This window comes from Paroedura picta, chromosome 4 (assembly GCF_049243985.1).
Source record: "Paroedura picta isolate Pp20150507F chromosome 4, Ppicta_v3.0, whole genome shotgun sequence".
Classification (NCBI taxonomy): domain Eukaryota; kingdom Metazoa; phylum Chordata; class Lepidosauria; order Squamata; family Gekkonidae; genus Paroedura; species Paroedura picta.
In genome coordinates this window covers 126,102,875-126,123,969 of record NC_135372.1, presented here as the reverse complement: position 1 = coordinate 126,123,969, position 21,095 = coordinate 126,102,875, and the positions used below count along the sequence as shown (strand labels likewise).

At 43.1% G+C, this 21,095-nt stretch overlaps 1 protein-coding gene across 3 annotated transcripts in view; it reads right to left on the bottom strand.

Annotated features, from left to right (window-relative positions):
* Positions 1–1,513: 1,513 nt before the first annotated feature.
* The window catches only part of CSE1L (chromosome segregation 1 like), a 33,910-nt gene continuing 14,328 nt past the window's right edge, over positions 1,514–21,095 (bottom strand). For all 3 annotated transcript variants that reach the window (XM_077335571.1, XM_077335570.1, XM_077335572.1), the window contains 18 exons: positions 20,861–20,953; positions 20,438–20,605; positions 20,215–20,344; positions 19,133–19,198; positions 17,392–17,594; positions 16,535–16,619; positions 15,851–15,912; positions 15,001–15,137; positions 14,306–14,409; positions 13,137–13,234; positions 11,160–11,310; positions 9,807–10,015; positions 8,825–8,922; positions 8,608–8,693; positions 7,902–7,983; positions 5,723–5,869; positions 5,292–5,523; positions 1,514–3,724 (listed from right to left, as the gene is read on the bottom strand). In XM_077335571.1, the coding sequence (XP_077191686.1) occupies positions 3,635–3,724; positions 5,292–5,523; positions 5,723–5,869; positions 7,902–7,983; positions 8,608–8,693; positions 8,825–8,922; positions 9,807–10,015; positions 11,160–11,310; positions 13,137–13,234; positions 14,306–14,409; positions 15,001–15,137; positions 15,851–15,912; positions 16,535–16,619; positions 17,392–17,594; positions 19,133–19,198; positions 20,215–20,344; positions 20,438–20,605; positions 20,861–20,953 (2,241 nt within the window). In that variant the 3' untranslated portion in view covers positions 1,514–3,634. The remainder of the gene's footprint in view (positions 3,725–5,291; positions 5,524–5,722; positions 5,870–7,901; positions 7,984–8,607; positions 8,694–8,824; positions 8,923–9,806; positions 10,016–11,159; positions 11,311–13,136; positions 13,235–14,305; positions 14,410–15,000; positions 15,138–15,850; positions 15,913–16,534; positions 16,620–17,391; positions 17,595–19,132; positions 19,199–20,214; positions 20,345–20,437; positions 20,606–20,860; positions 20,954–21,095) is intronic.

Here is a 21,095-nt window from a genome sequence, read left to right as displayed (position 1 = left end):
GACCACCACCTCATTTCAATCTCTTCTGCTCTCAGCCTTAAGTTTCAAAGCCTCCTTCCACCACACTGTTCAACCCACTCTGTTTATGCCACCTTCTCCCTTCTGCCATTCAGCCTGTCTTCTCTTTTGCATCTCACAAGATTTTTCCCCTGTCCTCAGCAATTGCTTTTTGTTTTAAAATTGCCTGATTATTGAAAAGGACAAATATTGGCTTAACCATAAACAAGATTTAAAATCATAAAGAGATGGGATAATGGTTCTCAATTTTATAGGAAATGAGAACCAAAGACTCATGAATCTAGATAGATTAGCTGCTATAGCCTCTGGAGCTTTATTGATCCCTTTAATGTGTCATGTAGACAGAACTTTGCCTCCTGTTGATGATTTAGAAAAACAAGAAGCATTCAAAATGAACAGGAAGCATTTTAAATAAATACCTTAGTTCCGGTATGTGACATCAGGATTGTCAGCAGAAATTGATATGGAAATTATTTCATCAGTCATAAAAGCCAATCGTATGTGTTTTCCCTCTTAATTTTCTCCTACAAAATGGGGACACTTTCTCCCATTTTGCCCATTTAATCCCTTAGGGCAGGGATAGTCAACCTGTGGCCCTCCAGATGTCCATGGACTACAATTCCCATGGATCCCTGCCAGCAACCGCTGGCAGAGGCTCCTGGGAATTGTACTCTATGGATATCTGGAGTACCACAGGTTGTCCACCCCTGCCTTAGGGCATGTTGTAATTGCATATTGTTGTAAACTACCTTGAGCCCAATGGGAGAGAGTTGGTCTAGAAACTGAATAGTAATAATAATGGCAGAAGAGTACAATTCCTGAAAATTTAATAGAATAAAGAATTACAGCTGGAAATGTTTCTTGATGAAACCGGTGTTTGTGTAGGCAAATACCATTTATTTATTTAGACTTTTATCCCAGTGCTCCTAGCACAGCCGGCTCATGGCGGCTCACAAACATAAAAGCCAATACAGTCAATATCATGCCGCCTTACTACTGTACAAATGTGCAGGTAGTAAAAACCAAAAGAACCACATGAGTACAGGCGTATGGAATTATACTATTGGTTGATCCGGCAATCCCCCTCATTCAATAATCCGGTTTTGCTCTGCGCTTACTTTTAATTTGGGAAGATCTCTTGGAAACCTGTTGCCCTGATCTTGCATTTGTCTATCATTTCAATGGATAGAATCATAGAGTTGGAAGGGATCTCCAAGATCATGTAGTCCAACCCCATGCACCCCCTGCATAATAAGCAAGAAGAATGTGAAATGGCATCTCAACAAGCTCTTTAGGGAAAGACTCCCAGAGATTTTTATGAATTCGATAAACTTAAAACAAAAAAGGTATTTAAAGTGTGTTTCACTTGTGTAAGAAAAAGCATAGCAAGCCTGTAAACTTAGCCATTTTAGTCTCCTTGAAATCTGCATGAGTTTTAGGATGGAAGAGAAGACTGTGTAAAGGCAGAACACTATTGAACCGACATGCCTTGGAGTCATTGCATACAGAAGAATCTTTTTATTCTCACCACTTAAGATGCAGTAGTGATTTTCTCAAGGCCACCGTGTGGCTGAGGGAAGATTTCAGCCTGTACATGCAACAGCAGGTCCCACTATAAACATCCTAAACGGAACAGATTGTGCAGATACAATCACATTATGAAACATTGATGATCTTTCCATGTGCAACCAAAACAAAATTGTACAATTGGAATAAATCTTTTTTTTTCTCCAGGAAATCAAAGAGATACATGTTTCCAGATTTGTCTGGGAGCTCAACTTCCGCTGCAAATAAACATTTTTTCGCATTCACACTTTATTCAAAAGACTTATGTTACCCTTAGAAGTAAGGGTCACTTAGCCATGAGCCATCATGACTCTCTCCCTCCGCCATATTGCTCCCCCGCTGCATTGGTGAGCTGGCAGCAATTTTTGTGATCGCAGCAACCTCCATAGCAACAGAAATTGCAGCCAGTCATTTATCCGTGATTGTTGCCCAGTTCAGACATTACATTTTCTTATGTAAACATGTACCTAAGAAAGGCTGGGGATTAGGGTGTACACTTTATGTAAACAGCAAAAGCTCTAAGATATTCAAAATCATACAACGAAGTTCAAGGATTCACCTCTTGCCACCTGGACTGTGCTATACCAGAACCAGTCTCTGGTACTTCCAACATTCCTAGTTGCAAGCCCCCAGCAAAAAAGAATTTCAACATACATTCTTTAAAAAGAGGTTGATGGCCTTGTCCTGGTTTTCCTACAGAAAGTGTCTTGAGAACCCATCTCCCACACACAGATCCACGCTTACCTTCATCAGCAGAGGGGTGGTCTGAATTGCCACATTCACTGGGCCTCAGGCTCCTAAAAGGAGAGCTGCCTGGTTTTTACTCTCAAGGGACGTCAAACTCTGCACCTTTGTGAAAACTTCTAGCTCTCCTGTTTATATTGCACTTTTAACTTGCAAAGGTCTTTTCAATCTTCAGCAACTCAACGACATTCATTAGAGCAGGGGGAGTCAAACTGTGGCCCTCCAGATGTCCATGGACTATAATTCTCCTGAGCCCCTGCCAGCGTTGTAGTCCATGGACATCTGGAGGGCCGCAGTTTGACTACCCCTGCGTTAGATGAACCACTAAGAGGCCAGCAGTTCCCTCCCCACTTCCCATTTTCTTGATCTGTTTCTGCATTTTTGAAACCCCAAAACCAGCTTCACTGGATAACAGACTCTCTCAGATACTCACATCCCTATTAAATAAAAACTAGCTGATAATTCTCCCCAAAACAAAATTCAGCGACCTATGGATTCCTCTCTACCACAGATTTTCAGTGTTTGGATATTAAATTGCATAACACCAGCAAGTCTCAAAAGATACTGAACATAGTTGCTTAACAAGAACCACCTGCATGGATTACATTTAATACACATTTATTACTTATTTTTTTTAATAGCTATGAATTTCCTGAAAAGATCCGAGTATTTTTGTAAACGAGCACTCCTTACACCTCTTCCAATGGAAGTCAGAATGGTATGAAGGGGTCCCTTCAAATACAATTTTAACTTCATAATGGATCATGCCAGGGTGACAAACAAAGTTACACACACTGCATATGGCATGGGACCAATGGCACCATTTGCAGACAGTTACAATTTATTCTAACAGAGTAAGACATACATTGCTAGGCAGACCCTTTAAACAAGAGCTTATTTATTCACAATTCAGATAAACTTTAAAGACACAAACAGAAATAAAAATGACAAACTGGGTAGGGGGGGGGGGGGAGAAGGATTTTTAGTGACACAAAATGAGTTTTGCAGCCAGTGCTATATACCTTTTAAAATGTTACCCGAAACACGGCAGATGCGGAACCTCAATCGATTCCAAAATGAGAAACTCCTATTTACTATTTCCCTTGGAAAGCAAACTGGGGATGGGAAAGTCACTTTTGCTTCTGCATCTATGGTCGTGTGAATGAGATTGTTCAGATTCTGCGTCAAGCAAAGTATTTTTGAAGGGGCGACTTGCTTCGCCCCTCTCCGAGCTTGGCTTGGGAGTCAGTCAGTAACAGCGGCTTTTTGACACGATTTTGAGACTCGGATGCCAGAATCAAAGAGGTCAGAGTAATGTGACGCTCGCAGCCTGTAGGTATCCCTGGAGAAATTGTAAAGCTTCTGCATTCAGGCTTGTGCTCAGCATCGAGGGCACCTTAAAACACAAGTCAGGGATTAACACACACATTCAAAACCACACGATTAATGGCAGCTTCAGCTTAGCGAGAGCCCATACGCTGTACAACTTAGTTTCTCAGGTGGCAAGGCATTAAGGAGCACATGCTGACATTCGACAGGTATTTTGTTTGCCTGTTCGTTGAGGCATGGCTAGTTTTAAGACCACTGTCCGTCTGAGCCTCATCTTGTTTCCAGCCATTAAGGCCAGGAGTGTAAGAGAGGGTTAAACACTGGACAAAACGAGGAACAAGGAAGAGGTGGCACCCTGTATTCGATTCAGTGCTTTTGCCTGGTCTTCCCTTCCCCAACCATCCACTGCCAGCATCATATCAGTTGGAAAGGAATGCTGATCTTCTGCTCTCAAGTAGCTGAGGGAGGAGGCTAAGGATGGAACAGCTGGATAGAGCCAGACATCCCCCCCCTCTCTAACAACATTACCTGGAACAACATTACTCAGTTAGCCAAACCCAAGTGCTGGCAAGAGTGACGTGACACATTTGATCTCAGGATCAGATCTCGTGGTATAGTGGCTATAGCAGCTTTTTTCAATTTTTTTTGCCAAGGAAAACCCCTGAAACATTCTTCAGGCTATCGAGAAACCCCAGAAGTGGTGTGATTGTGCACAATATGGTTGGGAAGCAGAGCTGTGCACATCCCCACCTGGGGCCCCTCCGCCACCCCACCCAGGCCCATCACTGGCCATTTTGGGAGGGGGGGCAGGCTGATATAATCATATACAGTCATATTGCCTAATAAAAGTTTGACAAACTTTAAAAATCTATAAAAAATTAACTAACTCACACTCATTCATGAAAACCTGGTTAAGAAAACATGGGTTATAGAGTTATGCACTGCCATGAGACAGCAATGTCCAAGAAGATTGGTGTATAAATTGCTTAATAAACTAATAATGTGTCTGACTACACCTTGGGAGAGTCGGGCTCCAATTCCTGCTCCCCAACAGAAATTTGCAGGCCGTAAACCAGGGGTAGTCAAACTGCAGCCCTCCAGATGTCCATGGACTACAATTCCCAGGAGCCCCTGCCAGCGAATGCTGGCAGGGGCTCCTGGGAATCGTAGTCCATGGACATCTGGAGGGCCGCAGTTTGACTACCCCTGCCGTAAACTCTCAGCATCACCCACCTCAGAGTTGTTGGGAGGACAAAACAGACAAATTGCTTTGGGCCTGGACTGAAGGGTTGGGTTGGGGTTATTCGCTCTCTGTACAATGAGGCATTTCCCATGGGAATTTCCTTACATCCGCACTAGAAAAGGCAACGCAGCAAATATTTCAAATACTGCAACAGCCTTGGGTTCTGGTCCCCCACACATTTGGAATTATGACTAGTTGCAAGAGGGCTTAGCGGAGAGAAAATTCACTCAGGATTAGAATATGAAAACAAAGAAGCTTTTAAAGTTTGGAAAGCACTGCAGTTTAGGAGCAATGTCAAGAAGAGATGGAGTCATTTTCTCCACCGCAGTTCCCCTCCCCACAAGCCTATCCCCGAATTAAGAGATTACAGGAACACACTGAAGTTACTCACCCTGCCTGGACATGCAGTAGATAATTTATGAAGAGACTGTGCAAGGTGGATTTTAGGGTTGTTCACCATTTGGCCCACGGGATCGTGTTCTTTCTTCCCAGCAAAGGCGAGCTGGGAGAATGCGGTCTGGTATCCGGGTGTGTCTTCTATGTCAATGAAGTGCTCTTCATCCGGAAGGGTGTCGTCTTCAGGCAACTCAAAGAGACCAATGAGGGCCTGAAGGAGAGGTGTCCTAAACATGAGATACAGTGTCAGTTTTGGAGGACTATGCTAAGATTAGAGCAAAACTAGAACTAGAGCAACAGTAGCAGTAATAGTAAATTTAAGCAGAGGAGGATTTAGAAAATTCTGCTCTAAGGGAGCGAAAGGGTACTTATGCTCCAGATGCCACAATAATCTGAATGGTGAACTTCTATCAAAGGAACACCTACCAGAGTTTTGTGTACTCTGTGTCCATCATAGGAGGACATTCAGTGAGTATTTTCGTGATGCCGACGGCACAAATTTTCTTTTCTACTTGTCCAGACACCTTCTGTATTTCCGGTATTATGATCTTCTCCAAAACCATTCCAAACATCCTGTTAAGTGTCAAAAGGAACCTTTTAAAATGTTAACCACAGGAGTGAGATCAAAGGCATTTGTTAGGTGTTGCATTTAACAGGATTTAGAGAATGTACACGTTATGGTCTGCAATAACATTGACCAAATTATCTGAAGAGAGAGGGGACCTGCAGAGCATTGTGAAGAATGTCTCTACAACTCTGATGCTAACTGAACAGATGCCTACTCAATATCCTCAGTTGGATCCTACAGCAAAAATACTGGGACCTTCCCACCCACAATACTAATTTTGGGACTACTGTAGATGACCTCCCAAATAGTCTGTTCTCTGCTGAACACAACAGGTCTTATGGTGAACAGAAAAACAGGGTAAAGCTTAAAACTGAGTCAGTAAACACCCCTGACTAATCTTCCGCATGAGGTTTCTAAGCAGTTAAAAGCAACACTGCTCCTTTCACTTTCCGAGACACTTGTTCATGCTAGCCAAGCTATAAGAAACAGGGGGAAACATTGCTTAATTGTAGGCAATCACCACTAAAGAACTACTGAGCTGAAGATTGAGCAAAGGAATTTGTTTTTAGAAGTGTCTCCCCCACAATATTTATCTTTAACCCTCCCCCCCGCTCCAGAGGAGCGGGAGGAATAAAGGAGTAAGGGCAAGTGGGGAGGAGTTAGGGCGGGCCCTGTCCGGGATAAAAACTCGGAGGGCCCAATCAGGAGCCGCGAAGCGGCTCCTGATTGGGCCCTCCGAGTGTCACTCGAGGGCCAAGCAGCCAATGGGGAGCCGCACAAAGCGCGGCTCCCCATTGGCTGGTTGGCCCAGCCTCGCCTGGGCCGGCCAGGGAGTTGCCGCTCAGAGGAAGAAGCCTTCCCCAGCGGTAAGTCCTCCGGCCGGCTTCCCCTCGCCCAGGGAGCCTTCTGCCGGGCCCTGGGGCAGGCTCGCCTGCCCTTGGGCCCGCCAGAAGGCCACAAAGCCCACTCCTGAAGTCCTGAGCCTTCTGCCAGGCCCTGGAGCAGTCTCGGCTGCTCCTAGGCCTGGCAGTAGGCCGCGGAGCCCACCGCCCCCGTCCCGAGCCTTCTGCCAGACCCTGGAGCAGCTGAGCCTGCTCCTAGGCCTGGCAGTAGGCCGCGGAGCCCACCGCCACCGTCCCGAGCCTTCTGCCAGGCCCTGGAGCAGCCGAGCCTGCTCCTAGGCCTGGCAGTAGGCCGCGGAGCCCACCGCCACCGTCCCGAGCCTTCTGCCAGGCCCTGGAGCAGCCGAGCCTGCTCCTAGGCCTGGCAGTAGGCCGCGGAGCCCACCGCCCCCGTCCGGAGCCTTCTGCCAGGCCCTGGAGCAGCCGAGACTGCTCTTCGGCCCGGCAGTAGGCCTCAAAGCCTGCCGCCGCCTTCCCGAGCCTTCTGCCGGGCCCTGGAGCAGCCAAGCCTGCCCCTGGGCCCAGCAGAAGGTCCCAAGGCCACCTACCTTCCTCTGTTCCTCCCTTCTTCCCAGCATTCCCTTTGCCCTTTCCTTCCTCCCAGCATTCCCTTTGCCCTTTCCTTCCCTTCCTCCCAGCATTCCCTTTGTTTTTCCCTTTCTCCCTTCCTCCCTATCTTCCATCTGCCTCTTTCTGCTACCTGTTTCTCTCCCTCTTCTTCTGTCTCTGTCTTCCTCCTTTTCTTTCTGTGTTTCTGTCTCTCTCCTTTTCCTCCTTCCTTCGCCCCATCCCTCCACCATCATGCTAGGGCCCACTGTATTTTGCCCACAGTGGGCTTAATATCTAGTCAGAAATATTGCTGCTTACATAAAACCCATTCCCATCATGCTCATGTTTTGGCTTGGCCAAAAGGACACGGAACAGGGTTCCACAGATGGTGTGCTAGACTCAGTTGTCAGAGCTCCACCCTGCTTTTCTCAGAAGATGGGGCAAGTGAACGATAAATAAATTTATAAATATTTGCCCCCCCCCACTCCAACGGCCCTCTGGGCTGGAGAACAGCGTGGACCCCAAGGATATAGATATGAGCCTCCCCCTGACTGGAAACAAACAGTATTTTAAAAAGGGTACTGACTTTGGCTGTATACTGTCAAATATTTCTTGAAGTGCTATTGCTCCGTATCTTACACAGTACAAGTTGATAAAGACTAAGAAACCTGTTGAGAGAAGAGTCAATTTTTTTAAAAAGCTGTAAATGACACTCCTTAGAAGAGTTTGAGAACAAGGTGTTCTTGTTCTCTAGACTCACACCAGGTCTCTTGCAAAGCTGCTGTCATCGAGAGGGACTGAGTGCCACAAACCTTCCCCAGCCCACAGTAACAACTAGCTCAACCCAAAGCCAAAGCTTTCAAGTACCACCCACTCCTCCCTTTGCTTTTCAAACCCCATCGGTCCAGTTCACAGGTCCTTCCCCCTGGGGGGGGTGTGCATGTGGTGGGGCAGAAAAATCAATGAAACGTTTTAACGGCTCAGACCAAAGACTGGAGTGGATGCTCTGATGCTCAGTATATACATATATAAATGCAAATATAAATTAACATACATTTGATGTTAGTCCAATTGAAAACAGCAGCATTTCCAGGCAAACGTGTTTGTAGGATTGTGCTGTAATGATCACCAACTGTGCAATCCTATTGAGAGTTATTTCATTCTCAGAGCCCAGTGATTTCAATAGTCTTAGGATGGGAGTTGTGCTCCAATCTCTGACATGCGGGAATACTGGGAATTTGTTCAATCTAATAGTCTCCCCCAAATTATACAGCAACTGATGGAGATCTTACTTTTGATAAATTTTGTTGTTTTGGAATTCTGAAGTCTTTGGAATAGCAGAATGAAAATTTGCTTCCTGTACTGATCAATGGACTCACTGGAGATAGAAAAGGAACACAGTTTGTTATTCAGGCTACTATATACCCCCCTCCACCCCCCCATATTTGACATAAGCATCATTGGAAAGGCTAATAAGGAACAGGAGAAATCTAGGCATTTGGTACTCACGGAGGCATGTGTTCTATAATACTGTTGAGAAGATAGAATCCTTGGTGGTCATTAAGCTTAGAAGCAATAAGTTTCTGGAACACCCCCAGTAGTCCAGGCTGTAGGTTTTAAGACAGAAATGTTAAATTATTATTATTTGGTTCAAAAGAACTACCAAGCCGCAGAAACCACTCCAATGGAAGTTGTCACTTACTAACATCTACTACAGTTAAAAAAACAACAGTGTCTTGGAATCCAGTGTCTGCTCCTGCACCCAAACAGGAAAACATCTAGTATTCACCAAGTCAGACTGTGATTTTCAATTCAGACTAGGACCAATAACTGATGAACAAGATGATGAACAAGAGATGGAAAATGTGCATAACAGGAGTGGAGGGAATATTCAAGGCTGTGGCTGAGCCAGTCTGTAAAGGAATTTGTGCAAAAGCATTTGAAGAGAATTTGCCCAAAGCGTTTCTGGCTCACTACAGTAAAATACAAAAAATCTGTAGATTCTACTTTGGGGGACTGCCATCAGCGATTGCCTTCTGTCTCATGTTGCCCTTCGGCAGCTAAGCAGAAACGTAGCTGAATACAACCTTCAATTACTAGAGAAGAGCTTAAAAAAAATGCTCTGCTTTTCACTACCCAAAGCAGTCCTAAGGAGGCTTACAAGCACCTTTCCATTCCTCTCCCCACAAAACCCCTATGAGGTAGGTGGAGCTGAGAGAGCTCTAAAAGAACTGATCTGTGAAAAGAGCCCTGAGAGAACTGTGACCACCCCAAGGTCACCCCGGCTGGCTGCATGTGGAGCACTGGGGAATCAAATCAGGTTCTCCAGATTAGAGGCTGCCGCTGTTAACCACTATGCTCACCACTCATGTGATCTTCGTTTGTGTAGCCATCCAATAATATATGAGGTGGTCTGCCAATCTTTTCCCCTTTAAAACAGTTAAACAAGGCATTGCCCAGAATTCTGGTGTCGCAATCAACTTCTACGTACTATTTTGTCGGCTGCGGCGCTTGCTATCGTGTTGGCACCTCTTTCCAAGTAGGCCTGAAGGAGTCTCACCAGAGGGGGAATGTTGCCTGACCTTTCCCACAACACTGGCTGGAGCAGATGTGGGAACAAGGACATGTAGGATGACGGGATATCATTTTTATGCATCTCCAGCAGTAGAGACATCACTTGGAACACATATGGAATGAACTCTGCCAAAAAGGGCAAAAGGAAGTCTGTTATTACGTACAAGTAAGGGGAAAGATGCATATAGATGCATTTATCTAGAGCAGGGGTAGTCAACCTGTGGTCCTCCAGATGTTCATGGACTACAATTCCCATGAGCCCCTGCCCCTGGCAGGGGCTCATGGGAATTGTAGTCCATGGACATCTGGAGGCCCACAGGTTGACTATCTCTGATCTAGAGCACTTTTTGACTATACGTGTCTGGAGAGGGAGCTGGGGCTCAGTGACAGGACTTCCTGCTTGCAAAGCACTGGGAGGCATCTCCAGTTATAGAGGTCTGAGATAACAGGGGTGGGAAATGGCCTTTATCTGCCTGAAATCCAGGAAAGCTGCTGCCCATGAAAGAAGACAATGTTGAGCTCGACAGGCCAATGGCCAGACATGTTACCTGACAGCTTCATCTGCTGAACATGTTTTAAAGCAGGGGTAGTCAACCTGTGGTCCTCCAGATGTCAATGGACTACAAGTCCCATGAGCCCCCGCCAGCGTTTGCTGGCAGGGGCTCATGGGAATTATAGTCCACGAACATCTGGAGAACCACAGGTTGACTACCCCTGTTTTAAAGAACGCATCTCCATCAAAAAGACTTGGATAAGGAATAACAACCTCCCCAAAAGAAGCTGAAAACCCAAAACTCATTCCTTTTACTGCACTTAGCTTGTGCAAAACCTATGAGGTGATGCTTGGGATAAGCATGAAGCAATTGTCAATCTCTCTTTAAAGTAAAGCATGACACTGTGAATGGAGGTTAACAAAGTTGGATTAAATAATGACTTGCCTCCCAAAGGGCCGTTCTTTTATAGCAAAGAGGCAGCTTCTTGGATCACCCGTGGGGAGGGAGTATCTTACCACTTCTCCCCGCTGCTGCTTCTCCACACTATCCCTTTGGTGCCCACTGACCTGCAGGAGCACGGTTCTGAGAATTAAGAAAGCTGCAAATGAGGAAGAGTGACTGGGGGCAGGAGGGAGGGCCTTTAGCATGATTCCTTAAGATCCCAGCCTGTGTCATTTGAACTACGTGCACTTTCTGCAGCCCCTGACTTGGGCCATCAACCAATTTGCGTAGTTTAGTTCAAGCAACTTAAAATATATATATATATATTTTCATACCTTGCACATCATTCTGCAGAATTTCAGTGAACACCAAGAACAATGCCTCTTCGAAGCTTCCAACTGCGGCGGGGTTCGCTTTACAAGTTATCCTTATTGACAAGCAAATTGATTCAAACATGTAATGATTGAAATGAGGCTTGCTTGGATTCTAAAGACAAGACGACAGACGAAAAGCCGACAGTCACTGATGTGATTTCACAACAACCAGAAATAGGGCTTTTGTACCTTGTGTTAAATGAAAACTGTCTCACAGAACACTAGGCAGCTAACTACTTATATGACCATCCCCAGCTTCCCCCAAATCCTGCCAGGTACTTCCAAGTATTGGTACGTAGCCTAAGTCATTACCTCCCCTCTGGAATAACCTGGAGCCTTCTCATACTTTAATGTGCTTTAAACTACACAGTAACTTTACACAATGCTAAAATCAAAGTATACAGAGCAGCAGTATTCACACAATGGCTTGTAGAGAGTCATTGTGGACCAAAAGAGGCACATGTAGTTCCAGCCTCTGGAATAAGAATGGCAACTTACCCCATTCCTCTGGTGGCAGATGTTTCAAGGCAGAAACCACCTGCCAACCACAATCCTCACAGGGCAAGGGTTTTGCCCACTTTTAAAAACATGGGACAGGTGTGTCACTGCAGTAAAACAGTGCTCAGAAGAGCTACACATGACTTGTCAAGGAGCCACATGTGGCTCCCAAGCTACTGAGTATCACTGATGTGCATGACCTTATTGTGAGGACACAGAAAAATTGTCATTACAGTTCCACCCCTAAACTTGAATTGTGCCTGGTCCTTCCAGTCTAATCTTCATTCTAAGTAAATGCAAACACATCCCTTACACACCTAAGTATTCCATTCAGAGTGTTCTGGACATGTCTCCTTCTCTAGCAACTAATGAGTATCTAGATTTGTAGATTAGGTCTAGGGCAAGTAGTTATCCTTTATAGTAGTCACTGAGGTCATACAAATATCGAAAAGAAGAACAGGAAGTTCTCCTGCATATGTCAACAGCAGGGCTTTTGCACTGGTCACATTCCTTATAACAAGGTTAGCACAGTGGACTTGTGCTCCTAACACCTAAAATGTGACTACACGGGCTACAGGAGAGGAAAAGAAAGACCCACAGAGTGATCAGAGATTAGAACAAATGTTAGGTACGTTTCAAATTCTGAAAATGCTGCATGGAAAACGCCCATAGCAGCCAGCGTTCATCTGCACACGTCAAGCCATGCTACCTTCCATATGAAAAGACTCCCAAGTGTTTGTGAGCAACCAAGTGTCATTCTCCCCCCACCAAAGCAAGCCGGTAAACTCTTATTATAACTTCACAAACACCTACTTCTGCTGTTCAGGGTCTACTTATACTGTATTCAAAGCGTTAGAAGTCTAAGCAATTATTATGTTCTATGTACTATGAGCTGTAAACTTTTACTGTAAACTACCCTGAGCTGTAAGGGAGGGCAGTATAGAAATGTAACTAAAACAATAAATACTTCTCAGGCAACAAGACTGAACACACCTGGATACACAAACTAGCTTAGTGCACTTCTGGATCCTTGTCTAATCTCTTTCTTTGGGTTGGATCCCAAGACCAGAGAGGCGTTCCTTACAGAAGGACTCTTCCTGCCTCCTCTCTTACCCCTATATTGTTAAAAGCCTCCTTGTCACCTGAAAAGCTGCCCATGAGTTTGGGGAATCCTTGGGAACAGTGAAGGACAGCAAATATTAAGTCTGTGAAAATGGCACTCCTTTTCATCCTTGGCATGTGTTAAAGTGTCTTCTGTTCAAGCAGGCATACTTTTCAGTCTAACCCACCGCTTGGTCCTGTCATAACTGTACTGCACCCGGTCTACAAGCAAGGCTTGTGGTCTGCAGAATGACTGTAAACAAGCACCTAATCATGCTAACAAAAAATACCGGAGGGTGATGTCTTGATTAATAATGACCATGATGTATACATATTTACCTTACTGACAGCAAGCAGTTTCTGCGTGAGTTGAGTGATGAGAGAAGGGATATAAGGAATTATGGCTTCCTGAAGCAGAGAAAAGCTTCTCATGATGGCTGGAAATTCAGAGATTTGTATTAATGTAGGAAAGATTGCAATGTCCTTTTATAAACACCCAACTTTAGGGCTTACAGAAAACAGGCTGCAACTATAGGAAGCATTTTGTGAAGCAAAGGGAATTGTTGAGGTTCAAAAGCTTTACTTGTTGAGGTTCAAAAGCTGGTCCAAACTGATGTTGCTTTGAGGCTCAAGACCAAAGAACAAAAATGAAGCCCCTTAGATCATTCCTACAGTTTTCAGGAAACCAAATTAGGGATCAGTCAGTCAGTAACCTTTTATTGGCATAAAATATGTATAAGACATAAAAATAGGGTTTAAAATTTCAACAAAATAATAAAATAGGCCATGGGGTTACATAACCAAACAGATCTTAAAATGATTAAATAAACTATAAACGATAAAATACAAGGTAGGAAACCAAATTAGGGATCCTATGCTAGTCCACACCCCTAGCTACAGCAACTCTAAGCTCATATAGACCAATTTGCTGTCTCTTGGCTCCAGCTGATTTTTGTTCATATGAAACGTCACTACAACCTTACTGGATTGTTAAAAAAAAAAGAAGGGGAGGGAGAGCTGTAAACCTCTCTGCACACTAAAGATCACTGCATAAAATTTTTACATGGCTGCTTGTTTCAGCCTACCAAGCCTACCGAGGCTATATGGGCAGAATAAAATTTATTTATTCATATCCTGCCCTTTGGTTACAGTTCAAGGGTGGCCAGCTAACTTACAATTTTACTTTTTAACACATAGAGAAATTGCCTCAAGTTTGCAGAACAGGCTGTTCCAACAATCTGTGCCAGAAGAAAGGGAACGTGCTGGCCATTGGAACTGGCATTCCTCTGGTCAGTGGGGGAGGAAACACTTTCCAGTCCTTGCTAATGGGCTTCTTGTAGGGAGGGGCTCTGAGCAGCTGCTGGTCAACTGGGTGGTTGGTGAGGCTGTTCCGTGTTTTACCCTTTGCATAACCTTTGCATTAGGGGACACAGGGGGGGGGTTGTATACTTGCATCCACACATATAGCATCCCTGAGTGCACCTTTTTGTCCTAACACAACCTCTTACCTTTCATAATATACTCATTTTCAGATGATCCTGGGAGTGTCAGGGCTTTGAAAAGGTTTGTTAGCAGCATTTCTACATATGGAGCCATCTCTGCTGCTGTAATTCTAAAGAAGAAAAGGCAGTGTGTTCAGGAATCTCTAGCGATTTTAAAATTGCTCAAGAAGAAGAAGAAGAGTTGGTTCTTATATGCCGCTTTTCTCTACCCGAAGGAAGCTCAAAGCGGCTTACAATCGCCTTCCCATTCCTCTCCCCACAACAGACACCCTGTGAGGTGAGTGAGGCTGAGAGAGCCCTGACATTCCTGCTCGGTCAGAACAGTTTTATCAGTGCTGTGGCGAGCCCAAGGTCACCCAGCTGGCTGCATGTGGGGGAGTGCAGAATCGAACCCAGCATGCCAGATTAGAAGTCCGCACTCCTAACCACTACACCAAACTGGCTCAAAACCCCCCCCCTTCTAGGAAAGGCAGTCTATTGCAGCTGGAAACCATTGCAGGGATGTGTAAGGAACAGGAATGGAGGACAACACAGAGTAAAGCCTCTCTAGGAATGAAGCACAGTCCATGTGCCTGATTTTAGAACTTTTATCTCATTGTGGATGGTGTGATCCATTAAAAATACTTCGACAATACTTAAAATACATGTGATCTCACTAGAGCATTCAAGCAGACAAAAAAAACCCCCAGATATAAACTTACAAGGTTGTGTTGTTAGCCCCTTTCATTGTAAATAATCTTTCAAGCGCATGAGCTGCATATGTATGAACGACAATACTTTCTGCTTGAAGGTAATTTATTAGGAGAGGAATGGACACCAAAAGCTGGTCTTTAGGAACCTAAAAACAGACGCATGGGTTAAAGTATTTTAGAAGCACTTACCAAAAAGCATGGTAAAATTAACTCGGTTTCAACCAAGTTTCACCTACTATATTATGATACCTGCACTTGCTACGAGAACTGTTTTCAAATTTCTGTCCTTGATAATGGAGGGAGAAGACCACAGGCTTCTTGAATTGATAGCCGTATCTTTCTTAAACCTTTTAAAAGGGTCCTCACGGGGACCCCGTGGAGGGCTCATGTTCAACCTGCCCTCCAGCAGCTGCACTGGTTACCGGTGGAGTTCCGGATCAGTTTCAAAGTCCTGGTATAGACCTTTAAGGCCCTACATGATCTGGGCCCTGGGTGCCTGAAGGACCACTTTCCTCAGTATGTTTCCTGGAGAACACTAAGCTCTGCTAATACCAACTTGCTGGTAATCCATGACTCCTACTATGTTTGCCTCGCCTTGACCAGAGCCAAGGCCTTTTCAGCCCTGGCTCCGAGATGGTGGAATGTGTTGCCAGCTGAAATCCAGGCCCTGACAGAGCTGTCAAAGTTCCACAGGGCCTGTGAAATGGCCAGGGTTATGTTTGAGACTGTGGCTATTTGGGAATGGTTCGGGCCTCCCTCCTCGTCTCATCCCCACCCCCCGTTATAGCTTCTCCCAGTATGTTGCATAAAACTATTCCAGTTAGACATTTCAGAATTTAGACTTAACAATGCAACTTACTTGATTCCTGAAAATCATGATGTACTTGATACCATCTGCTTTAAGTACAGGAAATTCATTGACTGTAAAAAAAAAGTTTGTTACCTTAGCTGTCATTATTGCAGGACAGAAAATCCAACAACATAGTATGACACTTGAAAGAATTACAATGTACAATTCCAATTTACAAACAGAAGCAGTAACTTCACTGAGTTTCTCTACAGCTAGTGGTGAGACAGAAACACCTAGTTAAATTTATACACTGTCATCATTTTCTGCTGAACTCTGCACAGACTTTTCCTTGTTCTTCAGTTTATATACACTTTGAGTAGCTTTAATTGTCATAAATTCTTTTACATTAGTTTTGTCAGCTGACCTTTGGACTTCAACAGGTGGAAATCCATTTTTAAATGAAGACTTCAAAGTGGTCAGTTAAAATGTCACATCCACACGATTTGATTTTCCCTCCTCTATTTCCCACCCTGAAGAATTCCAACTTTGCTTCGGCACACACAATACCAGATTTTCCAAGAACTTTAAATCTCCTTAAAATTTTCCCCAAAGGAAAAACCAAATCATCTTGTTAACGTCTGAGTTTTTCATCAGCAGCTACACAGGGGCTTTCTGCTAGCAGGAGCTACGGAAGTCCTGATCAATTTGTATTTATATGTTTAAGAGAGACCGCAGATAGAATTCTAAACTTACCATTAGGAGACTTGAGATCTGGTAGAATATGGTTCACAAAGAACTCTGTCAGATTTACAAGTTCATTGGCTTGGGTTATTCCATGCTACCAAAAAAAAAAAAAAAGGAAAGAAAATACAGCAATACTTGAAATAATCCAATCCAGAAATTATCTTTAAGCTATGTGGGAATCCAGCCAAATGGGCACTGCTGAATTGCTCACACACTTTACAGTTTCTTCTTAGGCATTCTGCCCTGAGATTTTGAATTAAAGAAATAGAATGTAACCCGAGTAGTTGCTCAATAGATTTTTTTTTAGGTATTTCAAGCATTTAGGTATTTCAAGATTTCAGAAAAATGCTGGCAGGGGCTTCTGGGAATTGTAGTCCATGGACATCTGGAGGGCCGCAGTTTGACTACCCCTGCTCTAAAGTGTTAACTTAATTTAGGAGGAGATTTAAACTGTTATTTATTTATTTATTTATTTATCATATGGCGGCTACACACAAGAAGCGTATAAGATGCAAAATCATTTTTTAACTACTGATTGTGAAAAGAGGATTCAGTTTACAGATGACCACTCAAACTTAGGTCTTGTTAACATTCCTTCTGCTACCTTTCCTCTTAGTCTGGGAAGACATCATGAGAATACACATACGGACATCCTGGCTTGCCAGGCATGTGAAAATGGAGGAGAGAATACTTTGGGCAGAAAGGTGGGATATAAATGAAGTAAAATATAAAAATAATGTTAGACGACAGACATTTAGCATTTTTGAAGAGTGACATTTAAAATATTAACTAATGGTTTTGATTTTAGGGCCTACTGCAGGTAACTTCTGTAGTACTAAAGTGATTCCCATCAAGACCAATGGTACCTTTTGAGTCTGAGCTTTTGAGGCCAAAGATGTTACAAGGTAAATAGCAGCATCTTTGTGTTTCCAGTTGACCGAGGGATTCTTTGCATATTCTTGCAGCATAGAGTTCACATAACCAGAGAAGATCCCCGTCACAGGCCCTTCAAAAAATCTGCATAAACCTCGCACTAGATCACAAGCGGCTCTACGTCTGGTATCGATATCTGTGAGAGACACAAGTGAAAATAGAAGAGATGGCAGGTTACAATCAGCACCTTGATTTTGAAGAACTACTTGGCAAGGAAATGAGAGTAAGATACATTCCACTGTGAACACAGAGCAACTAATGTCCGAGCCTGTAATTTTATAGTGCTGGAGCAATTTCATTGAGTAACAGAAGCCTACTCTAATCGTGACAGGCGTATGAGCAATGAAGGATCACTAAACATGCTTCATCCAGGAGAAATATTTATCATCTGGTGTATTTGTGGATCATTTTGACCCAGTTGCCATGATGATTGTAGGTAGGATTTTGGGATCTGTGAGAACTATCATCTATGCTGCGGACCGTTGTCCAACCTAGCTGCTGAAATCAAGTAAGGATAATATTAATGAGTCCTTGGTGTCCATCATAAATCAACCACTGACTCGGGGTGCCTTTCCTCTGCCTCTCAAAGGTTTTCTCTGTTCGTTACTAAATAAGCCATTGCTACCAAAGGACAATGTGGCCAATGAACATAGAGGTTGCAGAACTCCCTATTGTCCTGGATGATACATCTACTCTGGGCAGAGCTAAAGGGAGGAGACAGTGCTGGTGGCTTCAATTCATAATCTCGGTTTCACTGTAGACGGGAGCCATCCATCTTTGCTGCTCTTATTAGATTTATCAGCAGCTGATACTGTGAACCATGCCATTTTATTATTGAGGCATCTAGAGACAGAAGTAGGTATCAAGGGATGTGCTTTGGAGTGGTTTAAACAGGTCCTTATGGCCTGGATTAGGAGGACTACTATTCAAATGTAGTTGTCATCAGTGTGGGTTGACATTAGCAGGCTGCTGTCAACCAGCTCTGTATTTCTTTATCCAAATTTGTTCTAGTGATCTTGAGACACTGCTTGACTTGTGTGGTTAAATGCCTAAGGGAGAACAAGATGAATCTGAGTCCTGAGAATACAGAGTCCCCATAATCTGAGTCCTGGCTGGTAATGCTGGGACTCCAAAGGTTACGCTGCTTTCTCATACTTGATGGCATCCCGTTAATTCTTGTTGACTTGGTGTTATCAGCCTAGGGAATATTCTGGACCCAGTATTATCGCTGGGGAAGCAAGCTAATTTAGCAGCAAAAAATATTGCTTTCTACAATCTTTATTTAGCCTGCAGGATGCTTCGCTACTTTAACTTGGCTGATCTGGCCATATAGATCCTTGCCACATTGACCTTGAGGCTAGACTATTATACTGTTCGTTACATGGGCTTGTCCTTGAAGGCGATGTGAAAGCTAGCAACTAGTAAAACACAAGCTAAGAAATGGTTACTGCATCAAATGTATCCCCCAGTAAATGCCACCTCCTTGTATCATGCCAGAATCTCAGGACAAATGTCAAAGTACACCCATTATATATCTAAAGCCTGAAAGGACAGCAGTTTTTAATACACTAATAACTGATTGTCTACTCTAGGATCAGAAGATTTTCAATTTTCTCTATCCAAATTAAGCAACTGTTTCAATTTCTTAATGCCAAGATAAAAACTTGTGATTACCAGATCCTTCTAAGTCTCTTCGGATATATTCTTCAGAATTATCTTCAAAAGCTTCTTCATCAGCCGCTGCAAAAAAAGTAGCCCATAGAAAAATAATTAGATTTGTATTAACATTAAACCACTCTTTTAATGAAGTCACTAGAATCAAGAAAAGTCTATCAGGGGCATTTAAAAACCTTAAGAAACCTTAACTGGGATTGAGAATATATGCAGCTGGAACTGATAAGTACAAAACTCTTATTGGTATCTGTGATCAAGTTCAGGATTCAAATGATCATGCAACTGTTTCCTCAGCCCATGCAACTTGTACTTTTGAATAACAATCTCCCTTGTTGCAATAAAAACTGCTTGTCGCACTAAAAACTGCTTATGAAGCCCTTTGTGAACAAAAGGGGGGGGGGGAAACGTTTATTCATTCAAATTTATATACTGCTCTTTACTATGACGTCTTGGAGTGGTATATAAAAAGAATTTGGCTGAAAATTCTGCAGACAGCATGAGACTCATTAGCTTCTGGATCCAATTGGCATGCATTTTGTGAAACAGTATGTTTCCATGGCTGCTAAGCATAGAAAGACTTGTGAGAATAACAGGCTGGGAAAAACAGAGTGGGTCAACAGCTCTTGCCACAGTTGTATTTCATTTCATTGTTGAATTTCGTCATGTTTTATGGGGATTTTATTATGTTGTGGAGTTTGTTCCTATTGTTACCCGCCACAAGCTGGTTACACAAGGGGTGGGCTATAAATTAAATTATGAATAAATAAGCTCAAAGCAACTTGTTTGTGCTGGAAAAAAATAAAACTTTGGGGGAGTGGGAGGTAAAATCAACTTTTCTAGTTATCTGAAGGAATTTCACTTCTTGTGATTAACATGTACAAGCAGAGGAGTGTTTTTACTATCCTGCCTACCCAAATGCATGTTGTAAGCCAACTTAAGATATTAAGTTAGCAAAAAGGCTATCGCTTAAATTGTCTGATGTAATATGCCAAATGTTCTGAAGCTCTCTCCGGTGAGCATTCAGCAATTCCTGCTTCCTAGAAAAACCATCAAGCTTCCTTTTTAAAAAGTAAAAATATTACCTCTGAATTCCATGTTGGGAACAATGACTTTCTCACAGATACTTGTGAGTGTATTCTGGTCTTCAAAAAGGTGTGTATAATGGGGTCTCTCACAAACTGAAGCAAGAAACTGGATTGCGTTGCTTACCAACTGCAAGACAGACACACAGCAAGCTTAATTGAAATAAGTATTAAAAAAATTCAACTCAATCTGGATACAAAACAGCCACACAGTTAAGCTTACCAAATCATATTTAACTTCTTGACCAGTTGTGACTAATAAATTCCAGATTGCTGTGACAAAACGTGGCAGGTAAGGCTGAAATTCTTCATCATATTTTTGGGCATACAAGGCTGCATTATCACAAATCTGGGATTTCAAAAGCTCTAGTAGACCGGCTTCCTCTTCATCCTAATAAATAAAAGCACATTCCAAACGCTTTATTATTTAATTTTGACTTTTACCCTGCCTGCTCCAAACAAACATGCCTATGTCATAAAACACTAAAGTAACAGAGATAAATAAAATAAATAAGAATAATACGCTGTTACTATGCTGGAAGGTTTAGGCAATTATTTCTTTATCTGTTTGTTAGATCAGACTGAATTTATTGCAAAAAATGTTTCCGTTATATGGAAATATTGCAAAAATTATGCGATTACTTACATCGGTCTGTAAGAGTTTGTTATCCAAAGTTAAAAGATTGTGGAAATTCATCATCCAGGTTTCCATGTTATCTTCAAAAAATTCAGGAAGGTCCTAACAAAATTAAGATCCAGATTTTAATTGGTTCAGTTAGAAGTAGCATATTTCTACTCTATTTTGGCAAGAAATTTGCTGAAAAAAAGGACAAAATATCAATTGAGGAAGAATACCAATACACCCATTCATGAATCCTGGA